We start from the raw sequence: 21,932 nt of genomic DNA, 5'->3' as shown, positions 1-21,932 counted from the left end.
TATTGTTGTGATGACTTTTTTGCATTCTTTATTAATCATATATATTTCTCATAACTTGGAAACATACGTGTCTGAAACATGGATATCGAAAGGACATGATACAAATCAAATGCAAATAAAGACTTGATCAGGTGCAGTTTTGTACCATTGTCCATTAAATGCACAGTTCAGTACAAATGTGTATTTCACAAAGTTCAGGATGCAATATGCAGGATTTTTCTACAAACAAAATATAGACTCACACAGATGTAATCCCTCTCAATCATCACTAATGACCCACGAGAAGTGTGTGGCGGTGTACTTATCTGCAGAGACTCTGCCCTCTGCCTCTATTTTCTTCTTATTTTCTTCATATTTTTTGTGTTCGGGATGTTTATGAACTTGTACCCCCACAGCGCTGAGGTGAAGTCAGGGCTTTATAAAAAGGTAGTGACCAAGTGCCAGACCGTATGTAGCAGGCATCCAAGAAACACAGAACTGAAAAATGCAAATATAGCGAGGCGAAACGCCAAACAAGTGTGAATATGGGGTTGGATTTTACTGTCACTTTTGCTGGCAAGTATGTTTACACAGAGTAAATAACAATCCTGCATAGTCTACCTTTAATGATTGAGTTGTCTGTTCCCTCTATATCCATTTATGTGTCTGGACGTATAGGCATCAGGGTTTCACTTAGATGTAATGCATTGCTAAGACACATTAACAACCAGGGAGGATGGATACCCCCGGTCCGTTCTCTGCCCACTGGAAAAAGTCACACTGTTTACCCTTTTGAAAGCTGCAAGTGTAGAAATTCCGGCCATTGTTGGGTCCAAGTTTCAGAACCGTCCTCATTAAACAGCGTTTCCCATGGTGACAGAAAGGAAAGTTCAAGTCAGCCCACTGCAACAGAGGAAACAAGATTTCTATAAACTTTGTTGTGAACTTGTATTTCAGGCATTTGAATTTAATGCAGACATATTACAGTGACTGTGTGTACATGCACAAAATATTATGTTTTTTTGTCCTTATTCCAAAAAAGAATATACTCCTACTAAGCTTTTAAAACAAGCTGAATATTTCACAAATATTTTTCCACCAGTGGCGGACTTGTTCCACCCTGTGAGTACACGCTCCCTCTTTCATTCAATGACTACCTCCTTGAAAAGGTTGGTATTGTGATATTTGTGCATATCCAAAAACCTGTTGATATCTTAATCATTCAAAATGTTTAGAAGCGGAGGGTCACATGGGATAACATCCTGCGGGCAGACTACTTCCAAGTCTGATTTCTTAACCAGGCTGTGTACAACGGCCTACCAACCCCGGCTAATCTCCATGTCTGGGGCAAGAGTGAAACACCATCTTGTGCTCTGTGCTCTAGATGAGAATCCCTCGAACACATCTTGAGTAGCTGCCCAAAGGCCCTTGCAGAAGGCGGCTACCACTGGTGACATGATCAAGTGCTGAAAGCAGCTGCCGAGACGGTAGCCTCAGCCATAACCACCAGCAAACACCATCGCCCAAAGACGATCATCACCTTTGTTAAGGCTGGAGAAAAAAAACATCCCACAACCAAGATCAAGAACTGGCCCAAGAACGAAACGTCCCAAGCCCCAGGAGCTGACTAAGCAGTGCAGGAGGCGGGGCTGGAACACCCACTTTGCAGGCCGGTCGCTCTGCAGGGTCCTTGCAAAGCTGGGGATAGGGGGGCTGGCTAAGAGGAGGGCCATGAAGAATATCATCAGTGCCGCAGAGAGAGCCACTAGGTTCCTCTAGCTGAGGAGGGAAGCCCCGTGGTCAACTGCTGCTGAGATGCAAGCCGGGGATTGATAACCTCCAGCGGGGTCGCCTGGGTAAAGGTGTCTGATGTTTGAAAAGACCTTAAACACCCGATGACCTCAGGATACATCACTGATGATGCATCCCAGCACATCCACAGGATGTTTTCTATACGTTAAGAAGTAGGTTTGTTTCTCCAAATGACCAGAAATGTGGGCATTTTTGGGGGGGCCTTGCAAACTGTTGGCGAGGTGGTGTGTGTACAGCGTGTCAATGACAGCGCACAGAGCTGACAGTAACAGACAGGGGGCTGTGTGTTGCAAACTGCAGTAAAAACCCTTATTGATACACATATTCTGAATACGTTGTATACATGTCACATGAATGCTTCTAAAGCCAGAATAATTTCAGCGTATGGAAAATGTTTAATTCGGAAAAAAGATATGCTGTTTGCATGACCCGTATCAAATTCAGATACTGTCATATGTGAAATAATAGTGGAATACTGGTCTGCATGTAAATGTACCCGATGTTTGTGGCTAGGCTTAAACCAAAGATGCTTTAAAAGAATATTTTTTTTCCCATGGCAATGCCATAGAGATACGCTGGTTTCCATTTTCACCTCAAAGAAGTTACACTTGGTCTCTCTGGGCAGCGAGCAGGCGTAGAACTGTCGTCCCTTATTCTCCCCCTCCTTGTGGACCACTCTGAGGACAGCTGGGCGACGATGGGATGCACAACAAGGGGCGCTGGGACTGGAAGAAATGGACGAGCTGCGGCTTGTCGCCTCTACTTTGCGCGTGCTGACAGGCGGTGAGGAAAACAGTCTTGTTAGTTTAAAATAAATTGAAAATGAAACACAAGCACACCTGTCACATCAACCCTTATTAGCGAGCAAACCACCCCTCTTCAGCCGTGTGTGGTGATATGTGTTAGTGATAATGGTATTTGCATGGTAACCTACTATTGCTATTCATCAATCTGAACTTTTTTTTTAACAATGTTGCATTGAAAATTCCACCGTCAGATGCTTTTTTATCCCACTTATCTCCCTGAGGTTGCAAAAAACTTCTCTCATTATAAACTTATTCATGAATAGCCAAGCGAGAGATTCACTCACCCTGAGTTGGGGGCTCCATTTTGAGCATTGTTACTGGGAAAGGGACTGTGATCAATTCTCATTTTCTTGGATGGGTGACTGTAGGAGGCCAGTGATTCCCCATTGGAGAGCTCGGCACTTTGCCTCTGCCAGCCACCAGAGGCATAATTGGGGCTTGTTGTCCCTTGGCAGACGCTGTATTTATATAAACCTCGCTCTGCCGCCAAGGAATTCAAATGACTGCCGGCTGGGGAGAGTGGGGAGTTTACAGGCTTTGGCTTCTTGCTCAAGTCAGAGAAAACAAGGGTGGAAGTCCCGAATGCAGACCTCCAGTTGACTTTGAGCTCCTCTTGTGGCTTCTTAAACGCAGTGCAGGGATATTTAATCAAATCGCTGGTGAAGGGTGATGCCTCAGTGTTAATGTCATCTTTGTGGACTGTGGAGATGGAGCCAGAGTCAGAAACTCATTTCATGTTCAGCAGCTGCAGCTTATTCTGATGCACTGGCTGCTTCTCATAAAAATGCAGGTTGCTGTTGGCTTTAAGTGGTTATCTTGCCATAAAATTTACCAGTAAGCGGCAGACGGCCGTGCTGTCGTCAAATAAAATGTCATACAATCTGTTGTGGTGAAGCCCTTATGCAAAATTCTGTGAAATGAGTCCCCGTATAATAAAGCTGAACATAAGTACGTGTTTTCAGTAATGGCGAACTACGATGCCTGACAGAGTCATTAACACAGAGCTGTGAATAAGCACTACTCTCCCCTCCCTCAAAAACCATTAATGTGCCCTTGAGCAAACCACTTAACCCCCAGCTGTTTTAGAGAAGCAGCTCAGTGGTCAGCAGTAGAAATATGTAACTGTACAAATGCAAATCGGGGCATTACTGAGGAGAACAAGTGTGCTCAGTCAACTTTCCCTGGAGAAATAAGAGTCCATTAATAATTTCACAGATTTTAAGGGAAGACACTGCCAATGGAAACTGTTTTTTCATGCACTGGTCAGTTTTGATATTTTGGGCTGTTTTGCTTTGGTGAAATGTCTTCTTTAAACTAGTGGAAGGAAAACATCCAAAATAAATACTTGGGTTTATTTTAGTTCAGATTTCTGTTCTGGAAAATGTGTGTTAACAGTGAATATTTAATTAGATAACGCCTCATCTGCATATTTAAACATCAAATTCCAGTTATATTAAAATATTGTTTTAATATAACTACTCAACTGGGGAAGTTTTATGGTCAAATCTGTTAATTTTTTTGATCCAGTTCACCTCTGGTGTCTTGTTTTTTTGTTTAAAAACTGTGATGGAAATTTACAGTACATATCTTTAAAGGCCATGTTCTCAAAATGAGTTTTTTGTCACACTCCGAACCAGAGATCTCAACTTCAGTGGCACTTACATACACCAAACTTTCCAGATTCCTTCCTGTCAGTATTCTGAGGGGTTTTACAAAGGGCTTTTCCTACATCATTTATAGCCTGATTTATAGAACATTTTACCCCTAAAAACGTGGTGGGGGGCGGTTTCCTCAGACAAGAATCTTGAACCTGGCTTTATCCAATGTCCAGATTTCTGTTCTGGTAATGTGTGCAAGTCAGGACATCTTTAATAAGATAATGCATCATTTGCACATTTAACTTACTTAAAAAAAGAGCCCTTACTATAAATAATAAATAAAACTTAATGGCAATATCTATTGGTTAAAAGTTTAAGCTTATTCACCTGCAGTGTCTTCCCTTAAATGAATAGTTTATCTAAATATGCAGATATTGTAATAACTCACCCAAAATCATTTCACTTTAAAACTGGTGAACTTTGCACATATATATGGAACACTTAGATTCAGACGACTCATATTCATTTCAATTTTGATCAGTTGAGGACAACACCTTTCAACAACTCATGTGGTTGCAAGTACAGCCCCTGTAAAAAGTATTCACCTTCCCTTGGAAGTTTTCATGTTTTAAAAAAGTATTTTCCAAACTTTTTTAAAACATGTAAAGTCTTTGAAATATGTTTTTCAGCAGAATTTCCCTGACCAGTGCTAAACATTTTTGGTAGAAACACACAGTGAGCGAACATGAACATGATTGTGTTTGTTGCAGCAGTTGACAGTTTAACCACTGCAATTAAAATAGCAATAAAAAAACATAAAATGTGGTTTATCAAACTTACGTTTACTTTTTTTTGATTGAACTTATTATAGTATGATTATTTTGGGAATTATGCATGACTGAAAAAAATCTCCTGTACCCCTTGCTGTACACCAAAGTACCCTTAGGGGTACCCTTACCACCATTTGAGACACACTGTTTTAAAACAGAGAATCAAAGGGGATTTGTTGTGGTCTTTTTTTTTGCATAAATCAACCGGCACCATTCCTTCCATGTCAAAGTGGAAATAAGATGTCTACACAGTTATCTAAATTAATTTCAAATATAGTATATGCAATGCTTTTTTAAATAAGCACTGTACTTACAGCCTCATGCCTGAAAATGGTTTCTGTCCTGTCTGAAGTGTAATTAATTTCTGCTGAGAACATTATCTGAACCTGCAGGAGTCGAAGCCAAAATGTAAGGCTGACATATGATAGTCTGCAGTTTGCCCATGCTTGGAAAGCTCTGCATAATCAAAAGAGCCATGGGCCAACTGCGGTCCTGAGTAAGTCTCATTCAGTTTTACAATCAGCTATAATTTCAAAAAAACGTGATCTGAAACTGGGCAGTATGATCCCATAAAGATAAAAACTGTGAAATACAACAAATAAACCATTCAGCTGTGGTTTGTTGCAACAAAGAGACAGCAAGGACATTTCTTTTCAAACACCAGTTCACTGCTGCCATAATGCATCTCAAGATAGTCGGAGAAAAATGGCCAACTGACAGACACGCTCATTACTTGCGCAGCAATATACTGTACACACACACAACTGCTGCTTGACTGCGTTTTCACTTCAACAGCTTGGTGTCTGGTGCCTTGCTCAGAAGTACTTAAGTGTCAGTGGCAAACAGTATCACTCAGGGATCATTCAGCTAAACAGCAAAACTACAGCTACTATTATTTTATCTCTTGCTAACAAGGACCTTCTGTCACCCCATTAAACTGAGTGACTGTAAAAATGGAACATTTCACTCACCCTCTGGTCTTGGAGTGAGGCAGGCATCACAGGCTTTTGCTGCTGGCGGGTTGATGAGCGTGCAAAGTTGACAGGCCCAGTCCTCTTCCTCCCTCTTAGCCACATTATCATTGGTTCTCTCGTTGTAGGCCCAGCCAATCAAACTGTTTCTGACCGGGAGCTTACTGGATAAAGAAACACAAGAGTGACAGCGTCGATCCTAACAAACCTTTGTTGCTAAAACAGGTTCACTAATGAGTCAAACGTGTGCTGAAGCAGAAATAATGTTACTGTGTAAAAATATAACTCAGGTTTCTATAGTGTTAAACACATGCACGCACGCACGCACGCACGCACGCACACACACACACACACACACACACACACACACACTTCAAGGACATTAAGAAAACTTGACACACACTTGTATCTTGTACCCATCAAAGTAGACAAAATCTTTTGAATATTTCTACATTTTCAAATATTTTGTCCACCGCATTGACATTTATATAAATTACAGTAAACTATATATTATTAAATAAAATAATATACTAAATGTAACTGAACATTATAACCTGCATGAAGAAATGATTTCTGGAGGGCTTTTGTATTATTCTACATTAGCTTTAACTAGGTGTGCCTAATAAACTCGCAAAGGAGTGTATTTCCATTTTGGGAAAATGGCTCCTCCTGCACAAAACTGTACAGCTCACAGTATATTGTACATATTTGTTGTGTTGTATTATTCTTAAGTTTCTTTTTCATATTTAATTGTAATATTTTTTTTCTATATTTATGTTCTCAACTGTTGCAGTACTTTGACTTTATTTTTATTTCCTCTTAATATTTTTATTGTATGTTTAATGTATGCAGCAAAGTCCAAAGCAAATTCCTTGTAAGTGAAAACCTACTTTATAATAAATCTGATTCTAATTTGTGACATAAATTATTCTTTCATTTTATTACATTCTAGTTTTCCGGACTTATTTACAATGTGTGCATATGTGAACATACATTTCCTCAAATAGAGTGAAAATCGCTCATAAAGATCATGGTTCCGCTGATCCAGGGTGTCTACAGATATAACCACGTTAAATTTAAGACCTTTGAAGACCTTTTTAATATCACCTTACATGAAATTTAAGACCAAACCTGTGTTTGTTCAAGATGAACAATAAGGACAAATGACAATTTGGTGAGTTTAAGTTTAATGTCTTTAATGTAAAAAGAAAACAAAATCTTGTTGCTATCATAAATGCTATTTATTATTGCAATTCCTCAGTCTGTCCAATGATTGTAAACAGTCATTGTATCTGTCAGTCAGGCTGGAGAAATTTTCACGATATTGTGACCGAAAATATTTAAGACCCATCATATCTGAATTTAAGACAATTTAAGACTTTTTAAGGAACTGTAGACACCCTATGATCTACCACTTCTATGGATCAAAAATCGGAGACAGAATCATTCCGATACAAATCCTGTTTAAATAATTTGCTTATAGTCATCATGTTGTCCACTTAACTGACTTTACAAGGTCTTTTCATACATGACAACATATGGAAAAATAATTAAAACTACAGTAATTCGATTTTTCGTGACTTTATACTATATTTTGCCTCATGGTTACCCTTCTGCTTCCAGCTGGCCACCCGAGACTGCTGCTGCATGCACACTGAAATAAGAGTTGCTCTGGAAATGATACGATACTGCCTAATATGGTGGATTGGGTATCAGCGAGTACGTGAGTCTATGCACCGATCCAATGCCAGGTAACTGATTAATAAACTTTTAAGTAGTTTCACACGTGGATAAAATGTCAGCTTTCCCTGAAATCAGTTTTTCCTCGCTGTCTTAAAACTGTAGTCTACACATAAAGCTGCACTGTGTAGCCACTGGCATTTATTTAAGAGCGGCAGGAAGAACTGATTTTTCGGTAAATAGTGTAACATTATCCGTTAGCAAATGTCAATTCAGGTAATAAAAGAAAATTCTATGGCATTAGTCATCTGTATGTATTTGTTCATGTTTAACAAAGGCTTTAACCAGAGCCATGCTGTACAATGATAATATTAATTTCACAACTGTGGATTAATAGGATCAACTGAAATGCAAGTTTAGGTATCGGAATCAGTAAAGGGAAGCAAAACAGTATCAGAACATCTCTGCTTGAAATCAAGATGGGAAAAAGACTCTCTCAATGAAAAACATTCTCAAAACAGTCTCCTTGATGCTGATGACGAACTGCCAAAAAGAGCCAACGAGATGCAGCAGCAAAGCCTTGTGTTCCTCTGGCTACCTTGTGTAGTCTGCTCTAACAAAGAGCAGTCATGCTTGCTTGTAATGGAAACAGAAAATAAATGAGCGCAGGGAAAGCACCTGTGGTTTAAGCTGTCCTCATCAAGTGGATTGATAATGTGCGGTCACATAATGAAGCAGCTCTATTTAGAAACAGTCAATAAAATTCAGTAAATAGCGAAGATGTCCATTTCATTACTTTACATTCATGTAATAAACATACAAATGCCAATTAGATGGTGCTCTGCATGAGAAATACAGAAGAGAAAAAAATGGTGATAATCCACTTACAGTGATGAATTTGACCCAAACAGATGTGCTCACTGTAAGCTGTTCTCACTGTACCTATACTGCAGGTAATTAGTCCTGAGGAGCTGCAGGTGCAAAATGAGCAATATAGAATATAATCAGCTATTTTTGTAACCTGATGATAGAGAATACAGGCAAAGAGGCGGCTTTAACTAGACAAACATTTGCAGTTCAAGCAGAGGGTGAAGATATGCGACAAGACGTGTTTCATTTAATTGCTTCAAGCATACATGTTAGTGCTCTGACATGAAGCTCGACTATGTTTGACAAGAAGGCAAATCTGCAATGCCAACAGTCACGGTGGAGGGAAAGTAGCAGCGGCTTTCAGGAAACTTTCCTCACAGATTGCTTTATCAGCTGTGTAATGCGTTGTAAGGGCTTTAGGCTCTAACCCCTCTCAAAGCTTTGCTCAAATACAACCCAGGAGGTGTTGAGCCTGTGCCCTGTCTGGCAAACACAGCCTTATATGCGCATTAATTTCCCCCCGTAACACTTCCCACTCCCTGCCAAGCCCATCTGCCTGCAAAGATGGCCTCTCTAAATTTGAACGTATTATCCTAAAAATGCTTTAGAACTTTCTGCAAAGAGTAGGTTTGGAAAAATGACACCTAGCTTTACCATGCTGCTTTTCTGGAATTAAATTGAAATCATTAATATGTGTTAAAGAGAATCTAAAGCCCAAAAAAAGGTTTCATCTTCTACTGGAACACTTTATTGGAGATAATTAAGCATCATCTAGTTAATTCCTAAAAAGTAAACACTCTAAATATAAGCCAAGCAGTAATTACTGCATAGATTGCTGGAAAAGGGCACGGTCTTTTACATACTGTGGGTACTGGAAACATTATTCGTATCAGATATTTCTGAGCAACCCACAGCCTGTACAAGAATACAAGACAATACCTTTTCAGTCAAAGTTCCAAAGGTCTGTGAGGATTTCTACCTGATGTCGACCCCGCTGGGATCTCCCTTCTGACAGCTCTCGCAGAAGTAAGTCATCCTGCCGTTGTCTCCAAGACGACAGACTGTGATGACATGAGAGCACTGGCCACACTGGGGACGCTTGTAGACTTTGTAATGTTTGTAGAGCGCAGAGCCAGATTTGCGACACTGATAGAGATGAGGAGGGCAGACATGAGTGAATAAAGAGAGCAAGGATAAAGAGAACAAGAAAAAAAACATTCACCTTTCCTTACTTGTCTCTTATGCATAGACAGGAATATTTGTTTTATCTACTCTCTAGGCAGCCGGGCTTTGACTTTCTCTCTCCATTAATCCATCACTGCAAGTCAGTCTAAATGAGGTGCCAGCTAAAGAAATGTGTATCCATTTTAATAAGCACATACAGATTTACGATTTACACCACAACAATTTTTAATACAGGGCTGGAAATACTACATGTATACACACTGTAGTGAACGTAAAATTTGAGCTATGCACGAGGGCTGCCCCTGAATAGTCGACCAAATGTTAATCGACCAGAGAGGTCATTAGTCAGCCAGATTTTACTGGTCGCTTAGTCGCAGAAATAAAAAAAACACAGAAAAAAAACCAAACTAACAAAAAAAAAAACCTACTGCTGTCAAACTAGCCGTGGCCGCCGCACCACAGTGAAGTTAGTTTAAAGTTGAATATTCAAGTGGACAGACATTCACTCTGGACCAAAGGTCGCCTCTTTCTCAGTTTCACTCCACGTTGGCAGTCGGACAGTTAGCTCACCTCCCAGCCTTCTGCTAAACTGCTGGGGGCTGATTGAAGGATCATCAACGTATTGCTGTTTAAGTAACACAAAACCCATGTTTTATTCAACACCTTCACACTAACATTAGTGAAAATTATGATTAAAATGATAATAAATTGGTCTCAGGTAGCACACTTATTTTCATTATTAATGTGCAGTTCATTTATTTTACATAAATATTCTATCAGAAAGTAATAGCAGTTTTTTAATAAACTCCATGTAGGGTGTCCCGGTGACTCAAATTTAATATGAAAATGTAGAACTACACAGGACGCAGCTCTTCACGCAGGACTTTAGTGCTTCTTTTACTTTATATTAATGTTTTTATGGAAAATACAGTAATAATATTTTTGTTAAACTATATCTTGCCTAACGGTAACCAGTATGCTTCCAGATGGCCACCTGAGACTGGTGCTGAGTGCACACTGAAATAAGAGTGGTTCTGATACCAATATCAGAAATGTCTCTGATGATGATCCAATACCAGATAATTTATTAATGAACTTTGAAGTAGTTTCACACCAGGGACTCAAATTTAATATCAAAATGTAGAACTCACAGGACCCAGCTCATATAGGACTTTAGTGCTTCTTTTAATTTATATTAATATTTTAATGGAAAATTACTCCCCCCCCCCCCAAATAAATTCCATGTAAGGTGACCTAGTAACTGAAAATTGATATCAAAATGTATCACAGGACACAGGAGGACACACGAGGACACACCTCTTCATATGGAATATAGTGCTGTTCATATTTCAAAATTAAATAAAACTAGACTGTATTTTGTTTAGTAACTTCCAGTGTGAGGCGTAGTTTCATTCATGCTCACAAACTGAACTGAAAGCTGTTGTTATAATGCAAATTTGGTAACTCAAGTGTAGAATTAACTATTTACTCAATAATATTTATTTGTATATAAATTATTTAATATGAATAAATATTCATATAAAATAGAAGGAAAGAAGTCACCAAAGAAGTTTTCAAACTGACAGGGAAATTCACCCATTTTTAAAATTCATACATGTTATTTTTATGATCTAAGACAGGGGTCGGCAAACTTTACGATCAGAACAAAAACAAATAAAATAATAAAACATTAAAAAATCTGTCTGGCGTTGCAAAACATATTTGAGCCTTATAATGTAAGTAACACAACCTATTAAGTCTTAATTAGCCTATTACCATTACCAATAGGTCTAAATGAGCATCCATTGATATGTTTTACTACAAGGTGGCTACTCTGCAGTGGCCTATTTCTAATAATTTAGTACTTTAACTTTGCAGCATTAGCAGTGAAAGCAAACAAATCTGTCCACACACTATTGTATTCTCTATTTTCCTCCGAGACTTTTCGGTTTTTTTTGGATTTGGAATCAATAGCTAGTTTAACTAGGAAAACTTAAGACAAGCCACTGCTGTTTAGGTCTAGCAAAATTCATAGGAATACGTGTCAGGCCACAGAATTTGAAACTTAAAACGTTAAACTAACCCTAACCCTAACTTTAATAATTAATTTCCATCCTCTTTTTATTTGGTTTTTTTTTTTTTTTTTTGTTAAAGCCACAGGAAGCAACTAACAAGGAGCTAAGGAGATGCATGCAGGTCCGGAGCCTCAGGTTGCCTACCCCTGGTCTTGGACAGTCCAAAAATGTTAGTAAAAATGAACAACTTTCTCCCAAATCCAAAAACTAGAGTGCTAAAACTCAAATTTGTGATGTCATAGTGTATAAAGTCTGGAGTGTCTCCATAGACAATGAATTGGGAAAGATGTTATATATGACACTGAGAGCACACAGGAGAATGTTCTGAGTATATGGGAACATTTTCTGTTTCAGAACTGAGAACACTACAGTGGAATAAAGCTCATTTGGATATAAAAATAAAAACAAACATTCTGTGGGTCCATAAAATCAGGCTGCCATTCACTATATGGAGCAGCTCCAGACGTTATACAATATGACATCACAAGTTTGAGACTTACTCCTCTGGCTTGTGGCTCTCAGAGAGAGCAGCTCATGTTCACAAATATTGATTAAACTTTCCTAGCCCGTGGAAATAACATATTGGAATTCTTAATTTAAGTGGCGCTCCCCTTTAAGTTTGCTGAGAGGCTGCTCAAAATGTTCCTGTATCCAAAATTGAAGTAGTTTCACAGTATGTCTCTGTAATTTTGATTAGATCTGTCTGCAGCCATGGCAGACGTGCAGATAAAGAAGGACAAGCATACCAGATGGAGCAGTAAGAATCTTTTTTTGGTACTTGTACATGTTATTCTAAAAGTTACATGTACGCAAAGAAGTATTTTGAGCCCTGATATGTTTGTGCTATTGATGTTCAAATGTCTAACCTTGTAAAACAGAAGAGTGAAATCCCGCGTCATCTTCACCAAGTGATGGATCTGCTCGTCAGTCAGCTGTTGAACCTAAGAATGAAGTAGCACAGTTGTTTACAGTTCACAGCACGAGAGCAAATAAACCTTTGTTTAGCTCTTCATTTCAAAACAGAGACGTTGGGCGCTTCACAGTCAGCAAATCAATAATACAAGCAGTGTTCAAACAGTAAAACACCAGACATGAATGAAAAACTGGATTTAAAATGATGCAGCAGAAAAAAATTATATAGAAAATATTTCCAAGACCTGACTTTCGCTCACATAGAGTAAAAAAGAAAAGATCTGAAGCACACAAACACACACCACTTGTAGCTCTTTCAGGATACCTCGGGGCTCGGTAATGGAGGGGAAGCTCATAAAGATTCAGTGGTCCCAGAAGAAGACGGGGCCAAAAGTCGTAGATTAATGTTTTGGTCCAGTGTGCTATATTCTTAAACCCCGACTTATACTTTCTAAGAGAAGCAGAGCAAAGCCCCTGGTAATAGTTGAGTAATAGAAGTATTCATGCTGCAAAGTGTCTCTCACTGACAATGGATAGGTCACTCTAAAAAAAACGGAACACTTTCCTTCTATAGTTTGCTTAATAAAAAATATTCCCTGAGAGCAATGTGAAGTGTTGGATCTCTCACATTTCACGTGACAGACACTGCACATTCTTACTGTGAATGTCTGCTCATTCTTTGGACAATTTTGCATACATCTGCTCAAACTACCACTTTAAAAAAAATGCACTGCTCTTTAGTTTTAATTCAGATAAATAACAGTAGTTTACAACACTTACAGATAACGACCCTAAATCCAAAAAAGTTGTGATGCAATGATCTGCAAATTCTTTTCGACCTTTATTTAATCGAACAATGTTCAGACGGATAAATTAGGGTTGGGCGATTATGAACAATTATGTACAATATATCTTTATATTTTCAAGCTTTTGCTAATATCTTAAATTTGTTTTTCATGTGATAGAAGTAAAGGTTGTTTCATTAATGTGTGTCATTGAATTTGCGCTCATTCAAATGACGTGTAATGAAGGACTGAATGACTTTAAAACTCTTTTATTTATTTTTTTTTTTTAGGTTGCCTAGGAGATCAAATGTGTGCACCGTTAATACCAATGTCTGATCTAAATATCATGTGAATATCTGCACTGAAAATAAGCTTCATGAGAAAACATTTTTGAATACTTTGTTCCCCAATTGTATGTTGAAAAGGATCATCAAATCATTGCATTCAGGTTATATTCACATTTTACAATGTTTGGGGAGTCAAGGTACATATACATATTTTTGTAGTATCTTTTTATTATAAATTTATAATATACAGTACAGGCCAAAAGTTTGGACACACCTTCTCATTCAATGCGTTTTCTTTATTTTCATGACTATTTACATTGTAGATTCTCACTGAAGGCATCAAAACTATGAATGAACACATGTGGAGTTATGTACTTAACAAAAAAAGGTGAAATAACTGAAAACATGTTTTATATTCTAGTTTCTTCAAAATAGCCACCCTTTGCTCTGATTACTGCTTTGCACACTCTTGGCATTCTCTCCATGAGCTTCAAGAGGTAGTCACCTGAAATGGTTTTCCAACAGTCTTGAAGGAGTTCCCGGAGGTGTTTAGCACTTGTTGGCCCCTTTGCCTTCACTCTGCGGTCCAGCTCACCCCAAACCATCTCCATTGGGTTCAGGTCCGGTGACTGTGGAGGCCAGGTCATCTGCCACAGCATTCCATCACTCTCCTTCTTGGTCAAATAGCCCTTACACAGCCTGGAGGTGTGTTTGGGGTCATTGTCCTGTTGAAAAATAAATGATCGTCCAACTAAACGCAAACCGGATGGGATGGCATGTCGCTGCAGGATGCTGTGGTAGCCATGCTGGTTCAGTGTGCCTTCAATTTTGAATAAATCCCCAACAGTGTCACCAGCAAAACACCCCCACACCATCACACCTCCTCCTCCATGCTTCACAGTGGGAACCAGGCATGTGGAATCCATCCGTTCACCTTTTCTGCGTCTCACAAAGACACGGCGGTTGGAACCAAAGATCTCAAATTTGGACTCATCAGACCAAAGCACAGATTTCCACTGGTCTAATGTCCATTCCTTGTGTTTCTTGGCCCAAACAAATCTCTTCTGCTTGCTGCCTCTCCTTAGCAGTGGTTTCCTAGCAGCTATTTGACCATGAAGGCCTGATTCGCGTAGTCTCCTCTTAACAGTTGTTCTAGAGATGGGTCTGCTGCTAGAACTCTGTGTGGCATTCATCTGGTCTCTGATCTGAGCTGCTGTTAACTTGCGATTTCTGAGGCTGGTGACTCGGATGAACTTATCCTCAGAAGCAGAGGTGACTCTTGGTCTTCCTTTCCTGGGTCGGTCCTCATGTGTGCCAGTTTCGTTGTAGCGCTTGATGGTTTTTGCGACTCCACTTGGGGACACATTTAAAGTTTTTGCAATTTTCCAGACTGACTGACCTTCATTTCTTAAAGTAATGATGGCCACTCGTTTTTCTTTAGTTAGCTGATTGGTTCTTGCCATAATATGAATTTTAACAGTTGTCCAATAGGGCTGTCGGCTGTGTATTAACCTGACTTCTGCACAACACAACTGATGGTCCCAACCCCATTGATAAAGCAAGAAATTCCACTAATTAACCCTGATAAGGCACACCTGTGAAGTGGAAACCATTTCAGGTGACTACCTCTTGAAGCTCATGGAGAGAATGCCAAGAGTGTGCAAAGCAGTAATCAGAGCAAAGGGTGGCTATTTTGAAGAAACTAGAATATAAAACATGTTTTCAGTTATTTCACCTTTTTTTTGTTAAGTACATAACTCCACATGTGTTCATTCATAGTTTTGATGCCTTCAGTGAGAATCTACAATGTAAATAGTCATGAAAATAAAGAAAACGCATTGAATGAGAAGGTGTGTCCAAACTTTTGGCCTGTACTGTACATATATTCTACATTTATGCGTCTTGATATTTGCAATACTTGCTTTTATTTTCATTTACTCTTCATGTATGTTAAAACTTTACTGGCAATAAACTGGATCCTGATTCTGATGGGATTTCCATATCAGGAGTATAAAGTATTTAATGTTAAATTTATGGTACAAATCAGAGGAAAACCCTCATTTGAGTCTCAATAAAGATCATATGCATTCTTAGAAATAAATGAAAACATTCCCAACTCAGTGAGAGGCATTTCTGTGTCGCATTGCGCTTGTTTGTCTCTTCCCTGTTTCACCCTCCTCATTGCAATGCATCACTCAGTAATACAAGGGCTTAAACTTTTTCGGTGAGAGTTCTCTTGCATTTTTATTCCCTTTTTTTGTTCCTCTGCTGAACACCATCTATCATCTTTTCCATACCTTCACGGCTGGGTGGAGGCCCGAGTCAAACAGGGCTTCGTTTTTAATGATGTTGCCGACTCCTGGCATGACAGCCTGGTCTAGGAGAACGTCACAGAGCATCCTGCTGCTTTGGCTCCTGACTGCCTCCTCTGAGCGGGAGAAGCTGAACTTGGGGGAGCACACATCCAGACTCTCCATAGCCCTCACCCTTTGCTCACAGTCCTCTGTCAACCTGAAAGCACACAGTTTCACAGCGCTGGAGGAATTTAGAAAATACATCGCTGGTGTTTGTGAAAGTGTGCCACGAGGTCACCTGGTGCGTTTGAGGTTAGACATTTCAAAATTGTTTCTTTCATAGATTCTGTTTGGGTTTGTTTGTTATGAGACAGGACAGCGCAGGTTAAATTTTCAGACAGTATAAATAAATGTCTGTCTGGCTACTGAACAGCACACCAGGACCTTACAATCAATGAACAGGACAAATGTCGAGGCTGTGTTTTTCATGCAACAATGGCCACTGTCTTCAGACACAGCCTAATGTAGGACATACTCACTGAATGAGACTCATACCCCAAGGTGAACTTCTGTCACCTCAATCTATCTAGGCTATGGCAGTGTCCCCGTTACCTTATTTCCACGGTGCTGTCAAAGAAGCACACAATGTCGTTAGTCAGGTGTATTTCCAGCACTGGTGCGGAGCCAGTTCTCTCCTTCCTCTCAGCAGGGTTTATACGCATCGATCCATTCATACCAAAGTGGACTCTAAAGGATGTGAGCATGAAAGAAAGAAGGAAAGGAAAGAAAAATTCCACTTAAAGATAGCATGTCTCAATTTATAAGACCTGACAACAAAAGGACAGAAAGGAGCCTGGTGGTTGGAGATTCGGTTGTGTGATAGGAATGTCACAGGCTCCAATCTAGCAGGAGCTTGTGTGTGTGTGTCTATCAACAGCCGTGCAAACTGCTAAAGTGCTCTCACATAAGGCAGTAACACTTCAACCTGTTTGTTCACACCAACACAGCTGTAAATCCCATAGACTGACTTTGTTTAAATAACTATAACACTGTAAATTGTTAGAATTAAGGTTGTGTGTTTTGAAATTTATATACATACACACAATATAAGCGTGTCAGCTATATAATTATATGATACTCTTTATGCAGTTGAAGTTTATACAGTTGAAATTATCCATCTAATATCTCCAAATCTACCCAATGTCTTTGTTTTACATTCAAAGCTTCTATTGAGGTTTTCGAATGAGGCCAGTCAGTTTTTGTCAGTTGTGGTCAGTTTTTTGACCACAGTAAAAATGTTGTTTTTAAAAGGCTAAGTGCCAACAAATATAGACTGAAGCAGGATGTTTTGATCGATTAAAATGTTGGGATTTTGGAAATTTATAAACCTGTCTTTTGTCAATACATTTGGAGTGTCGGACTGTACAGCCCCTCTGGAGTTACTGGAAATATCTGGAATACATGAATCAGAAACAATCCTACGCAACCACCACTGGAAATTTATCTGCTACTGTTCACAAATGTTCAGAAATAACGGGTTTAAACAGGACGGATACAGATACACACAAGAAAAAAAAAAGCTGCACTATTCAAATGTTGATTTAGAATTTGAATGTCGACATTATGAATAGGGCTGCAACAGTTTGAGATTTTCACAGTAATAACTGCCTCAGAAAATAATAATTAAGAACTTTTTTAATAAACTAACAAGGTGCTTTAGAAAGTCGAATCACAATTAAAACATGTCAGGACTGCAATGAGGCAAATAAAATCAGACAGTTACAATAATGCAAAAGTAACACCAACATATGCTCGGGCTGGGTGGCTGTCTTTAAAATTTCTGAGGCTTTTTCACTGGCATTCTCTCCTTTACAAAGCTATTCTTGGCCTACCTCCAGAATGTTAATATGTGTACATGAAGCAAAAAACTGAAAATGGCTCTGCTCTCTGTCCTCAGAACATGTTTTATTGCCTATACCTCAGGTACGTACAGAGTTTGGTCAACAAGCATTTATGTATGCAACTCCTTGTATGTGGAATCTTCTGCAGAAGGACATAAAGATGCATTCATCGGTTCCTCTTAACTGTTTCAAAGCCCTGTTGTACGCTATCATTTATATGGTAATGTCAGAGTGTATCTTAGCTGGACATAATCATGTGCAGTTGCCCCGTTTTCCATTTCTTATGGGTCACTTATAGCCAAAATTAACTAGGGCTGGTCAATATGAAGATATTACATTGCCATTGAGATATTAGACGATATATCATCGTAGATTTTGGATATCGTTGTATTGTGATGTGGCGTGAATGTTGTTTTTCCACACATGTTAAAGACTGTAATACAGTAAAGTGATGTAAATTAATGAACTAAGCGATTGTTCTATTTGTTTTAATACTTGCCTTAACCCACTTAGCTGTTACATCCACATTACTGATGATTATTGATCAAAAATTTCATTGCGTTATTTTTTTCTGGCCAAAAAACAACAACAACAACAACAAAAACAGTAGTTATCCCTACACTTTGTTGCATCAGAGAGGGTATTTAGTCAGAAATATTATGTTCAATTATGTCTCCCAGTCCTATCATTAATGAAATGCTTTTGAGGAGATATACTCTGTTTATTGCGGTATGGCCAAAAAGAAATCTTGATATAATTTTCAGCACATATCACCCAGCCCTAACATTAACATACTTTTTGGCTTTTCTATGTAGTATTCTCATTAGGTGTTTTATATTTCTTGTTTTGAAGCTCAAGCTGTATATATTTATTTTGTAGTTTTTGTTCTATGTTCTCTGTCTGTATCTTATGTCCCTGTCTGTCGTAGCCAAGACACTCAAAAATTCATGTCAAATGTTTTCTGGTTAAATAAGATAAAATAAATAATGTCAAAGGCAGAATTTATGCAACAAAATCACAGCTATCAAAGTTTGTGACTCTTTATAGTTAAAATATAATGGAGGCACCATGTTTAGTAACAGTAATCACAATATAATAATGTGACTAAGTATGATTAGTAGCAATATATTTATATATTCCTAATCAGGTCACATAATCTGATGGGTAATGGATTTTATTTTTTTTTTGGTGAAATATTGTGACAGAACAAAGAAAGGGTGGCAGCTGTACATGTATAGAAGGGAAATGGGACAAAAGCAATTGATTGACACAGACAATAACATAAAGCAGTTATGATGATGTATGCGGTGATATGATTAAGTCCAGGGCTACAGATTAGATTGTCTCAGGTAGGGTATGTGCTAGTTTGTGTGTGAGGTAGCGGTGTGTGTATGTGGTTACTAATTTGTTTGTGGGGTAATGAGAAGGTTATGGGATGTGTGGCAGAGAGGAAGAGAAAAGGGAGTTGTGTTGATGTTAAAGTGACAGGAAATGTATCTTGTGTGACAGCAATATATTTTAAATAGTAATACACTAATTAAGCACTAAAATTAAGTGATATGATAATGATGTAATAGTCATCAATCAATACATTGCAATATAATAAGCACTGTTGTGGTAAACTGAAACTATACAGTGATGAGGAGCGAGCAGCTGGTGCAAGGGAGAGGCAAAATACAAGCTAACAGACACATGTAACGTCAGCGTCAGCATTGAGTAACGTTACAGTTACAGTTTACGTTACCTCAACGCTTTCGGACCGAAGTACATGAAGAGCTCCTTGCCCAGAGTGTCAACCCCGGTGTAGAGACAACCATTAAACCTTTGGAAGACATTTCCCTCTGGGTTATTTTTCTGTAAAGAGACACATTAAGCAGATTAGCATGCAGCTAAACGGAGCTGGTTAACGCTAGCTTAGTAACTGTTAGCTAACAACAAACCCCTGCGTAGTATGTGACATAACCATAACGTAACTTACGGTGGATTTTGTCAAACTGCCTCTCAGCTCCTTCGCTTTCTGTCCTTTTTTGACTTTAGACCGGATCTTCTCTCCGTTTAATGTGCACCCCGGACCTTCAACCATCTTTGAGGTCAGATTTTATATAACATTAAACCTAAAACTGTCCTGCTGCGGCTGAATAATAAAAGTTTGTCGTTGTTGTTGTCGTCGTCTTGTCTCCCCGCCACGGCATTCAATTTCGCGCATGCGTGGTGCGGTTTGTACCCGGAAATAGGCTTTGCATGCTTTAAAGGCGCATTAACCTATTTATGTTACAGGCAAATGATCATAGACTATTTGCAAATGATCTATACTCGATGTATTTGCACAACATAAACATTAATCAACGTGGGAGATACATTTTAAGTTTGCATATTTTTTTCATACTGATTTTAAAGGAAATTAAGCAGCTAATGTTGCATAACGTGTGCACAGATAGCCAACAAATACTTGTATATGCATACTTATATAGTTTGTGTATGTAAAACAGAGCAAGGAAAGCTTATTTATGTTGCACATCTCAGCAGCAAGTGCTCTACACATAACATAAAGCACTGAGACAGAATAAACATATTGCAATTTTTTAAAAATGCAATTAAAAACTAAAGAGTTAGAGAACTGAAAATAAAAACAAGCTACAAAAATACTAGGACAAGTATAAAATCCAAAAATAAAAGTTACAGTGCTGTGTAAGAAATGAATAAATATATGATTTAATAAAAGGCAAGAGCAAGGAGAAAAGTCTCCAGCCTTGATTTAAAAGAAGTTGCACTGGACCTGCAGTTTTCTGGGAGCTTGTTCCTGATATTTGGTGCATAAAAACTAAATCCTGCTTCCCTGTGTTTATTCCTAACTCTGGGGACACAGAGCAGAACAGTACCAGAAGACCTGAGGGGTGTGAATGGTCCATAATGTAGCAGAAGGTCAGAAATGTATTTGGGCTCTCAACCATGTACTTTATAAACCAAAAGTAGTATTCTGAAATTATACCTACAGATGTGTTGCTCCTTCCCCTCAATCATTCACTCACTCATATTTCATCAGTCATGTAAAATTTTGATAAAACATGGCATGATGAAGCAAAGGAGATCAAAATATATTACACTGAAATTGATGATTTAGTTGGACACCCACCGACACATGATGAGAAGACTTTCCCTAATCTCTAGATAATTTAGTAATTCATTTATTTACTTAATCCTACAGTTTAGTCTGCAATCTAAAAAAGCATGTAGCTTAAAATGTATTCCTGGATGCCTGGTCTCAACTCTTTTAATCTGTTTGAGTACTCACTTACTCAAGCTGTGATAGCCTTTAAAGATGCAGCACCCTGACTCATTCTGATTTTTCAGGTTGCAGCCTTATTGTAAAGCTTAGGCTACGCTCAATACTTGGACACAAACTTTAATCTTAAAATATAAGTCTTGTGTCAAAGTCTTACACTGTTTGTTTTTGAGACACTTTGGTGTGACAATAATCTGTGGTACATCTCAGGGTGGGAGTAGTTTTATCGACTGTCCACTTGAGGGCGGTGGTGTACCATTGTTGGGCCTGCAGCCCACACAAAAGACATGACTGAGATAACCTGTCATTTAATATTTTGTAGATAGATAGATAGATAGATAGATAGATAGATAGATAGATATGTGACATTGTGACATAAACTTTAATGAATGAAGATATACATAATATATACAGAAATGTCAATAGGCATTCATGTCGTTGACTTTTTCTGCATTTTTAAGTATTAAGTCTGAATTACAAATACTTTGTGTAGTGTCATTGATGCACAAACACTGTCACAGCACATAATGTTAAAGTATAAAGAAAATATAAAGAGGAAGTACGTAACCACTGCACCAAAGTTTGACCTTTATTTCACACTACCTTGCCTTCAAGTTCCAGGAAATGTCCTTGCCCTGTCTCCCTAACTCTATCCATTATACCC

The 21,932-nt window shown here is 38.5% G+C and overlaps 1 protein-coding gene across 1 annotated transcript; it reads right to left on the bottom strand.

The window, feature by feature from the left end:
- Positions 1-7: 7 nt before the first annotated feature.
- Positions 8-20,177, bottom strand: neil3 (nei-like DNA glycosylase 3). Its single transcript, XM_049585126.1, has 10 exons — positions 19,964-20,177; positions 19,730-19,839; positions 16,697-16,831; positions 16,088-16,301; positions 12,673-12,747; positions 9,526-9,692; positions 5,997-6,160; positions 2,882-3,296; positions 2,384-2,564; positions 8-882 (listed from the first exon to the last, which is right to left on the bottom strand). The coding sequence occupies exons 1-10, from the start codon at positions 20,066-20,068 to the stop codon at positions 700-702; spliced, it is 1,749 nt and encodes a 582-aa protein (XP_049441083.1). The 5' UTR covers positions 20,069-20,177; the 3' UTR covers positions 8-699.
- Positions 20,178-21,932: the final 1,755 nt, after the last annotated feature.

This window comes from Epinephelus fuscoguttatus, linkage group LG9, assembly GCF_011397635.1.
Source record: "Epinephelus fuscoguttatus linkage group LG9, E.fuscoguttatus.final_Chr_v1".
Taxonomy (NCBI): Eukaryota; Metazoa; Chordata; class Actinopteri; order Perciformes; family Serranidae; genus Epinephelus; species Epinephelus fuscoguttatus.
The sequence above is the reverse complement of the archived record's forward strand: the minus strand, read 5'-3'. Positions and strand labels throughout refer to the sequence as shown.

Coding starts and splice junctions, on each gene's coding strand:
- neil3 (XM_049585126.1), bottom strand. CDS start 20,068: ATGGTTGAAGGTCCGGGGTGCACATTAAACGGAGAGAAGATCCGGTCT. Junction 3,297..5,996: donor CCTCACTCCAAGACCAGAGG/GTGAGTGAAATG, acceptor CCATCTCCACAG/TCCACAAAGATGACATTAAC. Junction 2,565..2,881: donor AATGGAGCCCCCAACTCAGG/GTGAGTGAATCT, acceptor ACCGCCTGTCAG/CACGCGCAAAGTAGAGGCGA.